At 40.3% G+C, this 13,005-nt stretch overlaps 1 protein-coding gene across 3 annotated transcripts in view; it reads right to left on the reverse strand.

Annotated features, from left to right (window-relative positions):
- LOC311505982 (palmitoyltransferase ZDHHC14-like) overlaps positions 1-13,005 on the reverse strand; it is a 45,889-nt gene that overhangs the window by 8,613 nt on the left and 24,271 nt on the right. For all 3 annotated transcript variants that reach the window (XM_084569835.1, XM_084569833.1, XM_084569834.1), the window contains exons 4-7: positions 6,552-6,704; positions 2,828-2,965; positions 1,824-1,872; positions 14-116 (exon numbers count right to left, since the gene is read on the reverse strand). In XM_084569835.1, the coding sequence (XP_084425961.1) occupies positions 14-116; positions 1,824-1,872; positions 2,828-2,965; positions 6,552-6,704 (443 nt within the window). The remainder of the gene's footprint in view (positions 1-13; positions 117-1,823; positions 1,873-2,827; positions 2,966-6,551; positions 6,705-13,005) is intronic.

Below are 13,005 nucleotides of genomic sequence, written 5' to 3' on the forward strand. Positions count from 1 at the left end.
AGTTCATACTTACATCTTCATTGGTGGTCTGGTTGGAGCTGATCAGGTAAGTATGGAAGCCTGATAGGCCCACTATGGACCAGACTGAGAAGAAACACACGACCACCTCCAGCACAGTGACACCATTAGGTCAAGGAATAATTCTCTGTCATGGTTTTTACTTAATCTATTTTTTTCATTTGGTGCAAGACAAGAATATGACAAACACATGCAGATACATTAATACACTCGTATGCTGTGGAGGCTGCATGGACACAAAAAAAGTGCAGTTGTAGCAGCTAGCATATTGACCTACAGCCTGAGGGCTGTCCTCCTCTTGCCAATACTTCCTAGTTACCAGTTCATTTGGCAGGGAGAGCACAGCGCTGTTCATTTTCTCTGCTCCACATAAAGCACAAAACACACAGACACTGTTCAAGAAGAGAGGCCTTATAAAAACAAACTACTCTGACCCTTACCGCGTGTACCACATCTTAGAATGCAAAAGCTAATTAATATGAAAACAAAACACGTAGACACTAGCTATTTATCACCACAAGCAAGTGCCCGTGGACATAATGACATAATGATATATACCTTATATACCTTCAAATACCATAAGTCAGATCAACTTCACAAGAGAAATCCACTAAATACCTTCACTCTCCCTTTTTTTTCTCCTCTTCCTCTTTAGCAAGGACAATACATGTCATCATTCTTCTAGTACAAAGGACTGTGACGATAGTATCGACTGCAATTCCCCTTTATTAAAGTCCTGTAGGACACAGGACGTTATCAGCTTGGCTTGGCACACATTTCTCTGCCAGAGAAAGTTATCTCACTCAGCCATAGAGAGAAGGGCAAAAAGAGAGAGAGAGAAGGACAGTGTCATAGCCCTGATAGCCCTGTGCTCTGAACTTGATTTGTAGTTTCGAAATAGCTTCTGTTTCTGTATCATTTAGAGTTGCGATTTGAGTTGATCAGTTCAAATTCTGAACCAGCTCAATTGCTCTTGGTCGTAAGAGATTCTGGTTCAGATCGATGTCAGTGACAGAAGGATTTAAGACCTAATCTATTTTAAAGAAGAAAAAAAAGGACAAAACAGAACAACAACTGTCTTTACAGGCTGCCAACATCAGAAGACGTTTTATGATCTTCTTGATTAAAAGGTGAAATAAAATGCCCAGCAAATCTTCTGTGAAACAGCCGGCAGCAGGGGAAACATTAAAACTAAATTATCCATACAAAATCTGAGGTCAAACAGTGTGAAACTAACCTTTGACACTTGACTTGTTTGCATGTGCCACAGTCCTAGAGATTATATCTGGTGCTGACACAATAAGCTGACCTTACAGTGCATTTGTAACAGCTATAGCTTAAGACGTCCTGCACACACTTGCCAGCTGCTTTCATGTCAAATCTCCCTCACACAACATCTCTGAAGAGGGAGAGGGCCAAGTGAGAGCCAGATGAACTCAAACACTGACTGAATTAATCGACAGAGACAGAAAGCAGTGCTGCCTTGCGTGCTGTGTTAGCATGATGGAACACGAATAATCAGACGCACCCCTGTCATGCAAGTAATACTCACAAAAAAAAAAAAAAAAAGAACACGAGCACTGGATTGACATATTTTGAAAAGGCACGGCATGCAAATTAATTCTGACCTACAGATCAAACTGTGTTGGCTCTCACTGTTCAACCTAGCTTGCATGAGGATGAGAGAAATGCAGACAAGTATACAGAGAAAACTGTGAACTGACTACAGCCAAAATTTGATACTCACTCTAAAAACAAACATAGCTCAGTGGTAAATACCAGTCAGATTTCAGTGAAAAGGATATCTAGCAGGACTTTCTTTAAGTGTGGTGAGAAACCCACTTTGGTGGGAACCTGTGAATAGAGAAACAACAAGTTTCCATTAGACTATCATACAGTTGTTTTCACCATTGCATTCACACAGTCTCACATAATGGCACACATCCACAATAAATAAAATCAACTATGTGTATGAACTTGTAACAAATATTGAGCACTACGCAGTCACTACATTACCTGATGCAGACACTTTCCTGGCTAAAGTCAACAAGATGAACTGAACAAACTGAACTAGGCTCAGTGTGGCCACTTAAATCGGCAAAGCAATTTAACCTCTGTGAAGAGTAGGAGGACGGACTCAGAGGAAGACCGCAAATTAAGTGCAGCCTGGCTATATGCGTCTGTGGGAGAAATCTCTGTTGCAGCCAGACAGACACAGTTACTTTCTCCATTACTGGTAAGACATGTTAATTTTGAATTCCTTTTAAAAGAATAAATTAGCATTTGGGATATTGTGAAGCAGATTTAACCACTACTGTAATGTACACTTGCCAGTTCGTTAGGTACGCTCGTGAAAAAAAAATGCAATGTAATTGCAATGGCCCTGAACTAAATCCCCCTTCGTGAGTGTTGTAATCAGAAACGTGGATTCCCCAGCGATTCAAACTGCAAAGATGCCTATTTACAAAATCTGACTGTACTTGGACTCAGCATGGCTGCAATCAAGGCAAGGAGAATAACTTATTGACCATTAATCACTACAAGTTAATCTCGACCCATATTTCTTACCACGGTGCTACACTGATCCACTGTCATTTAAACACGCACACACACATACACACATGTGGGCTCCCCCAACAGTCGGGCCTCCTCCCAGCTAGAAAGATGGTAACAAGCCAGAACGCTGCAGTGTTTCACAACGCCTACTTACAACCTGCTGGCTCAAAACACACCAAGAACAGCCGGGAGGAGTGTGTGTCTGTACTATGCCTGAGCGCATGTACTCCCCCACCGCCCCTGAGCTACTTACGTAAAATGATGTGCGTGATGACGAACGCGAAGATGAAGATGGTGAGGAAGGAGAGCGAAAGGATGAACATGTAGAAGAAACGGTAGTTCCTCCTTCCCACGCAGTTCCCCACCCAGGGACAGTGGTGGTCAAAACGCTCTGCATGAACAGGGAGAGACAGACGGAGGGAGAGAAAGAACGTTTATTCTGTTTCATTTTATTTCACACAATGTTTAAAAAGATATCCAGGTTACTTCAGTGCACAGAGGGGGCAAATCCAGAACTGTGGGAAATGGGGGAAATGGGAAATGTCCCTCTGGGTCTTGGCATAATAATATACAAATTTTTCACATAGTGGAAACTGGCTATTTATACAAACTAGCCACTAGAAGTTACAGGCTGACGAACATGTCTGTGGAAGGCTGAAAAACTCCCCCTGTCACTGTGGGACTGTGCAAGGTTGCATGGGTTAAAGAAGCACTTTGGTGGGACAACAGATAAAGTGGTGGCATTAAGACCTCAATTTAAAAATGTTTGAAGACATCGGGGTAACTGCAAATGAAGACAGAATTGAGGTAAACAAAAAAAATAAATAAATAGTTGTCCAGACTTTTGTGTGTCTTCCCCAGAGATCACACACCTGAGAAGAACTGGGGATATACAGTAAACTAAAACTGACACAAGGCTGTCGCCCACAGCTACAGAAGCAGCAGCAGAAGAGCCTCTGTTGTTTCTGTGAATAAAAGGTCTACAATTCACAAGACGGGAATTAATGTAAAACAAAATAGGCCTCTAAATGTAATATGAAGCATTTAATTACTTGAGAAATCTAATGCAAAAGGCTTCCAATTAAAATAAGTAAGTGGTATTTTATTTAGAGAAACCTCAAGCAGCTCCTAACACTTACTTTTCACTCTTGCTCTGAGAGCGGAAGACGTATTGTTACTGTGGTTACTTAATCAGCCGCAGCACCACAGTCTTATCTCAGAGTATAGACTACTAGCTGTGCACAGTGGTAGCTACTTAACTAATTAATCAGAGCCATTATTTGTTTAGTGTGTTGAAGTGACCTGCTTTTGTCTGCATTAATCAATGCCTGATTGAGATGTTTCAATGAACTGGAGCCCTCGGTCAGACGGAGGGGTTAGCTATTACTAGTCAAATCAGATTATCACTGAAGTCTGCCACTGATCTTTAATATGAAGCAACACTAGAAAAGAGAAGACTTAATTATACATTCTTACTCTTTAGGAGATATTTTTACAACGAGACTGATGTTCACGCCAAATGATGACGGATAAATGCATCCCGATTCAACCCTTTAGATCAACTTTACATCTATATGATTTGGGGTGCAGCCATGGTTCGTTACCTTCCGTTGTTTCAGAACCATGAACGGTGCTCTTTGTATCATGGCAAGATGATAGCAAAACTGGAATGTAATGAGCTGCAAAGTCTCTCTCACTCACCGAAAGCACACCAGCCATTATTTATTCATGACTTTAGTTATTTTAGAGATCCACACAAAGCTCGAATTCTAACTCAAACCCTTGAAGCGTCCATGTGTGCAGTAATGTCACTGCTGTAGTGAAATAAGAATCTCTGTTAATAAAAGGTAAACAACCCTAACCCCACATGGCTACTTTACATACATCAACATGAACACATAGCTAATTGACTACATGCTGGCTTTTATTTTATCACCAAAATGAAACAAAGCCTACATATATTCAATAATTTGCTTTTCTGACTACTTGTGACTGTCTCACAAGAGACATACGGTGACATGTAGTTTGATCAGGGACATAGAGGCGGTGCAAACATCTGATAAAAGCCGTAGCAACTGATTACTCAGTGGAATTATCCTGCTGATGATGGCTTTTTTTTTTTTAAATCTGCATTTATGTGCCAATAATGTGTTTGCTTACTCAGCAATGTAAACAACTACATAATGTGCTCTAACTAAGCACATCTGACACATTTAAAAATAGCAAAAACCCCTGAAATTCCTGTTAAATACACACTTACAGCGTGTACTTAAACACAAACAGCCAGACCATCTTATCCTACTGTATACACTGTAAAGAATAAAACAGAGCATGACCACAACAGAAGGGAAGAGGTGTCTGTGTGTATTATAACTTTATGCTCCTCTAAGCTTCTTCTATCACTCCCAAGGGGACAGCCCTCTTAAAAGGAAGTGACTCCACCATATTCCTATCCTCTGCGTCCAACAGCGAGGGCCTATCCATTCTGGCTCCTAACTTATTTAAGAGCTTGTAATCCCCCCGGCATTTACAGCAGAGAGGCAGCAAGAAGGGAGAATTCAGGAGACTGGGGAAATGCACCACTTTTTCACTGCCAAGTGCGATCGCCATTTAATTAAAGGGCAAATGCCAATCCTGTTTGTTACTAACGCTAATCATTACAGATGCAGAAACCACTACAGGTCTAGAAAATCCAAAAAATTATACTTGTGAATATAGGTCCTTTTCTTCTGCATGCAATATAGATTTTGTGCACCATAATTCATGAAGATTATCTGAATGTTGGGTGGAGACCAAGAGCTTTGGGAGCACAATGGAAAGTGTTATTATGAAAGAGACACTAGTTACAACTAAGATTCTCCTGTAGGGTTCATCACTCAACCGCTTGCAGAAGCTTTGTGTCTCTGTTTCCATTTCACTCCCATCTGTGGCTCACATTTCAAAACTATGATCGAACCATTTTGTGTTTATACCTTATAACCAAGGGCCTGGATTCATACGACCACACTGCTCAGTGTCCATGTTTGGTCTGGAAAAAGCCTTTAAAGCATCTCCTTTGATTTGATTCACCCACTCATTGACTGTCCTGTGTTTTTGAGGGATGGCATCTATACAACTTAACGTAAAATCAAACTGTGAGCCTCACCATTTTCATTATTTTGTTCATCCACTAAAAACGGGCACAAAATCCTCCTTTGTGTTCATACATAACTTGTTTGAGAAAATTACTGCCCTTCAATCTTTTTGTTCAGCTTCCAGGCTGTCTTCCTTCCTGCCAGCGTGCATCTACTGCATCTGATTACCACCTCCTCCTCTTTGTTCCTGTGTTTACAACTTCCTCATCACTGTCTCCCAGGTTTTCAGCCTGCTCCACTTCAAAAAAGGAAACAGACATTCAAAGACAGAGCTGTCTCTGAAGAGTGAGGAGCACAAAAACCCTGATGAGAAAAATACAGCCACACAGGTCTCCGTCTCCGTGCTTCTATCTTCTAGTGATTGCTTTGCAGACTCTTCACCAACAGACAAAGCATGCGGTCATGAAGAGCACCAAAACAACACTATTATGTTGTCATTTCATTGTGTTGTTATTATTGTAAATATTCCCTCCTTAGGCTACAGTGTGTATTGTATACTCCCTGTAGGTCAGTATCATAAACTAAACATTTACCTTTGACTTGTGTTCTCACAAACACAGATGTAATCTTTGTTTGACTATACTTGTATGAGTTGTATGAACTGTGTGCGTATTTGTGAATGATATTCGTCAGCGTTAATGTGCGTGGCTGGGGTAAGGGTTATCATCAAACCCAAATCTGTGATATAAGAAAGCCAGTTTACTCAAAACGACATGTTAGATACTGCACATTGCTGGTTGCTGGCTCATTTCGCTTGTTGATGGTCTTGACTGCTCGTTCAAGGTATTAAAATGTCTAAAATCCAAATGTCTAAAACATCCAGAGAATATTACTGACACTCACCCACACAGTTGTCACAGAGGCTGCAATGGGAGGCACGTGGTGGTCTGAAGATTTTGCACGTAAAGCAATACTTCAGTTTGACTGTCTGACCGTTGATGACCACCTCCTTAGTCCTGGGAGGAGGCCTGTAGCCTGTACTGCCATTAGCCACATCTAAAGGAAATCAAAGAGAAAAGAAAATATAAGAGATACATAAGCATCCACATGAAAAGACTTATCACTGTGTTATACATTTAAAGACAGACACAAAAGAACCCCTTTATATTTTACTGTGTAAAGACATAAAATCAGATGCAATAAAAGCAACAAGAACAGGGTACAACATAAATCTAAGCTTACACTAACCTGTTCTATACCAACCTCTACTTTACATAATATATGGATCACGCAACAACACAAACAACAGAGAGCAGTCCATTGTATGAAGGGTACAGGTCACTAATGGCTAGCAAATTTACGTTTGTAATGCACTAGAATAAATGTGATGCCATCAAAACCTTTTAGAAACTGAATTTGCAAAATCAGCCACGTGAGACACTGTAGAGGTTCAGATAACACATTTCATTATGTGCAAGATGAATAACATCCACCAGATTCCACTGACTCCAAACAACGTGTTCAGGTTGTCTGTTTTAATTTGTCCTGAGACTGAATGCATCTCAAAAAGGCTACGTTGAAGTGAAGTCTGTGCCAATCTGCAGTTATTTTAAGCTCTGATGAAAGTTACGTCTCATGATATCAGTAGCTTAAAAGAGTTAGAACATGGACGACCCACAAGAGCTCATTAATTTTAATTATCTCCACCATTTTGGCTCCATTGCGTGAACTATACAGACTCCGCTGCTGTGGGCCAAACTTGACAACCAGAACCAATCTTTTGCACTGCTGACTGAACAGCGACGCCTTAAGTGCTTTCTTTTTTTATGAAATTAACACAACTGTTAAAGTGACTAAAACTCCAACCGAGTTCAGGTCATATTCACAGACTGGAATTCAACATGCACTTAACACCACAATCCTCAGACTATAATGAAAGGGACAAAAGAAAAAATGGTAGGAAATTGCACTCAATGACTTTTGAAGACAGCAGTGATGACAGGCTAAACAGCAAGGATGAGAACAATGATAGTGATTTAAAAGGTAGAGCATGTATCCTATTATTGCTCTGCTCGCTTTGAGCACTCTCACACGTTCTGAGAGTAGAAGATAGTTTGTGTGTGTAGGAAGATAATTTTGAGATAATTTACACTGAAGCATTGCTAACTGAGTGGATGTGAGTGTTAGCGGGAGGGCGGTGGGTTATAGGGACTCAGGCTTGTGTGGGTGTTTGACATTTTGAAAGGGGAGCAAAGGAAATGCAGCCAGAGAGTTTTCTTCTGTTGAATCCTCTATTGTGATCAATGTCTACAGAGCACTCTCATGTCTCCTCCACACTCCTTCTGTTCCTCTGCCCTCCTAGCAGACTCCATTGAGGGAGACGGCAAATGAAGGGAGCGTGAGAACAAATTGGAGCAGCTTCCATAGTGTTAAACTGCCAGGAGATGTGCCATTGTTTCAATACTCATTGCACAGTAAAATATACAGTAAAATTAGCTCCAGCTCCGGTGCTTGTGAAGTATTAAAAGAAAACTTTTCAAAGAAGGATCTCTAAAATAATGCGGGCAGGCAAGGAAATATACATACTGACATATTCATGTCTTATCACACAAGCAGTCATTTGAAGCAGCTGAGGGGGAAAATATTCAACAGGAAATAAATAAATTTTTTGTCAGTAGAGTCATTGCCTCTTCCACTTCCATCTTTATGAATATCTTTATAAACTCTCTACAATCCTACAATCATGTCATGCAATTAACTCTTAGTTGTCTGTTAGATTTTACTTAAACGGTCACTATGAAACATATGGAGTGGATCTAATTTGAATAAATATGATTTATCTGCGTAAAAACAAACATTCAATACTTATTTTAAGTTGTCATGTGGACCTTAATTTCACTAAAAGTCACTGTTAATTCCTGATAAATACTGTCTGTAGTGCTGAAAATGTTTTGGCTTCTGTAAAAGGACATGATAGCCTGGCCTATCTAGAATCAATTCTTATCAGAATATGAGCCTGGTAACTTGCTATATGGATTTCATTATGGGGCGTGTTTCATCTGATACAGAGAATAAAATACCTCTGGACGTAACTGGATACCTCAACAACCAAGCAGAGCAACGAATTATGTGGCATACACTTCTTAACAAATCCCTTATTCGCTACTAGCCATCTTTTTGTAAACAAAATCAACTTAACAAGCGCGCTGATGACACGTATGACTACATTGTTGGCGTTGGTAATGTCATAAAAGAGACTCTGAATTGCATTATAGTGTACATACACAGATCACCCACAACATTATGACCACTGACAGGAGAAGTCAATAACATTGACCATTTTGTGACAATACAATGTTCTGTTGGGAAACTTTTGGACCTGACATTCATGTGGATGTTACTTAGACATGTACCACCCACCTAGACCAGACCAGGCACCCCCACCCCATAGCAATGACACTCCTTGATGGCAGCAGCCATCCCCAGCAGGACACACACACAAACGGTTTAGGAACAACTCAAAAAAACATGAAGAACAACACAAGATGTTGACCTGGCCTCCAAATTCACTAGATCCCAAACTGATCAAGTATCTATGGGATGATCCACAGAGGCCCCTCCCCTCAACCTATAGATTAGATTGAGTAAGAGATGTTTCTATTTGTGTCCACACATCTTGAAGGCAATAGAAATCCTGGTATTGTTTTTGTCACAAGTATTTCCGCACAGACAACTTAAACAATAATCTACTCACAGCCCAGCCTTAACTGTCCCTAAATAACATATTCTGTAAATCAACTGTGGTCACACTTTAAGCACACTTCAACCAGCACATCAACATTCTCCACACTTGTTCAGAGAGGCCTGCAGTGAAGAAGTGTGTGTAAAGTAGGTGTCAAAGTAGCTTTTCTGCTCAACAAACCCATTTGAACACTTAGCTGTCCTGCCAGGCAAAGCTTACATCAGTGTCTAGTGGGAGATCCCTCAGAGAGATACGCCAGGCCTAAGAGCTTGAAGCTTAGAAAATAAGGCCAAAAAGAAGTGATGTAACAAAACACACACACAGTCTATCTACTCACAGCCTCATATGCGAAGTTAAATGAGGGCTCAATGTCAGCCAAACTGTGTGAGGTGATGCCTGGTGGGGGATAAAGGGAAACTAATCACTCGCCTGTTGTGTATGCACTGATGGGAAACTGTAGTGGAAAACGATGATGATGGCTAGCATACAGTGATACTGACCTTAAAATGTCAGCCAGGAGGTAAAACTACAACCAGTGAGAAGAACGAGCACACTCTGTTCAATCAAGCAGTCACAGAGGTAAAACTCTTTAAAACACACTAGATAAAGGTGAATAATATGATCGTACACCCCCTCATTTCAGAATTTTAAATAAAAAGATTGTGGCTTACATCTGTACAGCACGCAGTTTCCAAAGCTGGTGTTAAAGAGCGGGTTTACAAGCTGAGCTGTGTTGGATTTATGAATGAGTGAAGCCACATACAGAGGCATTCTAAGGCGTGATGGAGAAAGGCATTGTTTGCTACTTAAAATCAGGTGAATACATTTATTTTATTTATTATTTTTACAAAAGCTGTCCTAGTTTCACTTCTGGTGGGCAAAAGAATTTCATCAATTAGACCATGCACCATTATAACAGACTTCACATGCAAGCAAGGAACAGCCACGTTTACCTTCATTTCCATTATCAGTCCATTTAAATTATACGCATATATTTTTATATTTAAATATAGTTTATTTTCATTGTTCTCATAAAAGCTAAGCATTTCTTTGTGGGGAGTATTTAGTATCTCCTGACACAGGTAAAACAACAGAGTGAATCTTTTTCAAGAGAAAACTATCAAAAAAACAAGAGCATTTCTAGTTTCTGTTTAAGCAATAGAGGTGCAATGCTTGTCCAATAAGATATTACAAAATATTTTGCACAATACGAAGCTTGCTGAGTGCCTTGCAAACATCCAATTCTTTTCCAAAAAAAGATCTCTGATTTCTGTCTTCCGCACCAATCTGCTTCTAATCTGATTTGCTGTTGAGCATAATGTCATATGTGGCTAAGTTGCACACAAAACAGCAGCTGTAATGTCAGTCTTGAGTGCCTCAAAACCCATGCGCTGTTTTCGGTTTTCTTGTCGTCTAATGTGCTGCTCCGTGGTTACTGTTTGGCAGCCTAACATTACGTAAATATGTCATTTATTTAAAGATTTTTCAACCAGTTGGCAGTGTAAAATGTGAGGCCCACCATAACCAGCAGTAACCACTGACTGCAGGAAATAACATCTCAATCTCACACTACGAATGACAATTTTAATTTGTTAGTCTACTCCTCTATAAATGAGAATCAGATGTGATTCTATGACATTAAAATGAGCAACATCCTCTACTGCACTGTATCCAGAATTAGGCAATCTTGGACTAAAAATCCCCGTCTTCAGGCTTTAGTACCTTGTCTCTGACTGAGAAAGGCCTTGGCAAATACCAGAAAGCTTCAGTTCAGTCATCTGGCTAGAGAGATGTGACAACTGTCTGAGTGAAGGATGACAGCAAGGAAGAAGGTGCAGACACACATTGGACAAAGATACAATATGTTTACAAAGAACAAGGAAGCACTGCTGCTGCCGTTTCACCTTGGACTACTGACTGGAAGATGATGGGATGGCAGGGACACCAGAAGGCATGGCACAGAGAGGAATAAACTAGGACTAAAGCCATTATTAGTTGTATGTTAATGCTTTTAGTATATCCTTAATTGATCAGGGTAATCTATTAGTGTTCCTGGCTATAGCCTGCAACTTTATGTAATGTGTGTTTGACAGAGAGAGTGCATAATGGATGCAGAGAGAGAGAGAGAGAATTATCAGCATGTGGGGTCAATCGATGCCAGTGTAATCACTCCACAGCAAGTTTGTTTTTCATCGTCCGTTTCTTTTTTCTCTCTTCGCTTCTGAAGTGACAGCTCTATTCCCGTGCATGTCCCCTGCAGCTCTGTCATCCACTGACTATAATTCCTTTAGCTCTATCTCTGTCATGTCCATAGCACTGTAGGTCTGATGACAACAGTGGAGGGAGACGGAGAGGAAAGGCTAGAAAACACAGTTATTTCCGGATGTAAAATGACTCTTTACGACACGCCAGATCAAAATGACAAGATTGTTCTAAGTATATTACGTAATACAGTCGTGGATGTTAGGGGTTTTGAAAGCAGATGCCACATGTAGAAAGCTCCCCCTCAGCAGGGAAAGACACTGTTTCATAGAGGTGGAACACGAGCAGCAGCTGATACTGACACTTTTTAATTGCCCATGGGGAATTAAACACAACTGGTAAAATAAATGGAGACACTGCAAGATTAGGTTTCTTCTGCACATACTAAATTAATTCAATTTAGCTGTCTGCACTCCCTCTCATCACCCGATTACTGCAACCAAGCAGTTTCTTTCTGTGTCACGTTGAACCCTGTGAAAGTTTTCCTTCTTTACTGTCATACCCCATTTGTGAGGTATGACAGAGAACAGACAGAGGCCCATGCACCAGCACCCGACAAATGTAAGAGTTGAGATGTCAAGTGGCCTTGTAATAGAGCTTCTTGCCACTGGCTGCTCACCTATTATTTATCATTTAGTCAATAACAATGATGTCAAACATGAGGTCTTAGGTCGGTCGGCTACACTGAGCAGGGAGAGGAGAGAGACATGAGTCATAGTAGTAGTATCGGCATGAATTATGATTTGACTGTCGTTCAAAACATGGTATTAAATTATCCTTTCCTGAAAGAACATCTCAGTACAATACAATACAGTGCCTGGAAAAGGGAACTTAAGATGAGTTACACAGACTGTGCTCCTGAAATGCCCAGTCACATCTTAGAGGTACTAGTATATTCTGGCTGATTTATTTCCCTTTTTTAATTTCAAGAGTTGGCGGTCAACAGTAGGTCAGAATCAATATAGCTCTGTGAACTTCACCATCTATGATGATTAATTCAAACTGGTGCCAGCTTTTTATGTTTATTGGCATTTAACGGTGCACCGGTCAGCATTTAAGGAGCACCAATGCCAAGATGGGAAAAAATAGCCACCTCTGACATCTTGCGAGTTCAACGCTACAAGCAGACCTACAAGGTGTTAAAACCCGACAAGAATGAATAAATTTAATTGGGTAACAAACCCCTTTTAGCAAGACAAATGGTTCCATTACATTTTAATAAGAATATTTTTGTATCACTGCCTCAGAATACCAACATGGATGATTATCAGTTTTGATCACATCAATCTTAGCTTCAATAATATAGGGCCATTCTCAATGACTAAGAATATAAACCAAAAGGTGCTCTGCAGA

The sequence above is a fragment of the Chelon labrosus genome (genome assembly GCF_963514085.1).
Source record: "Chelon labrosus genome assembly, chromosome: 20".
NCBI lineage: Eukaryota > Metazoa > Chordata > Actinopteri > Mugiliformes > Mugilidae > Chelon > Chelon labrosus.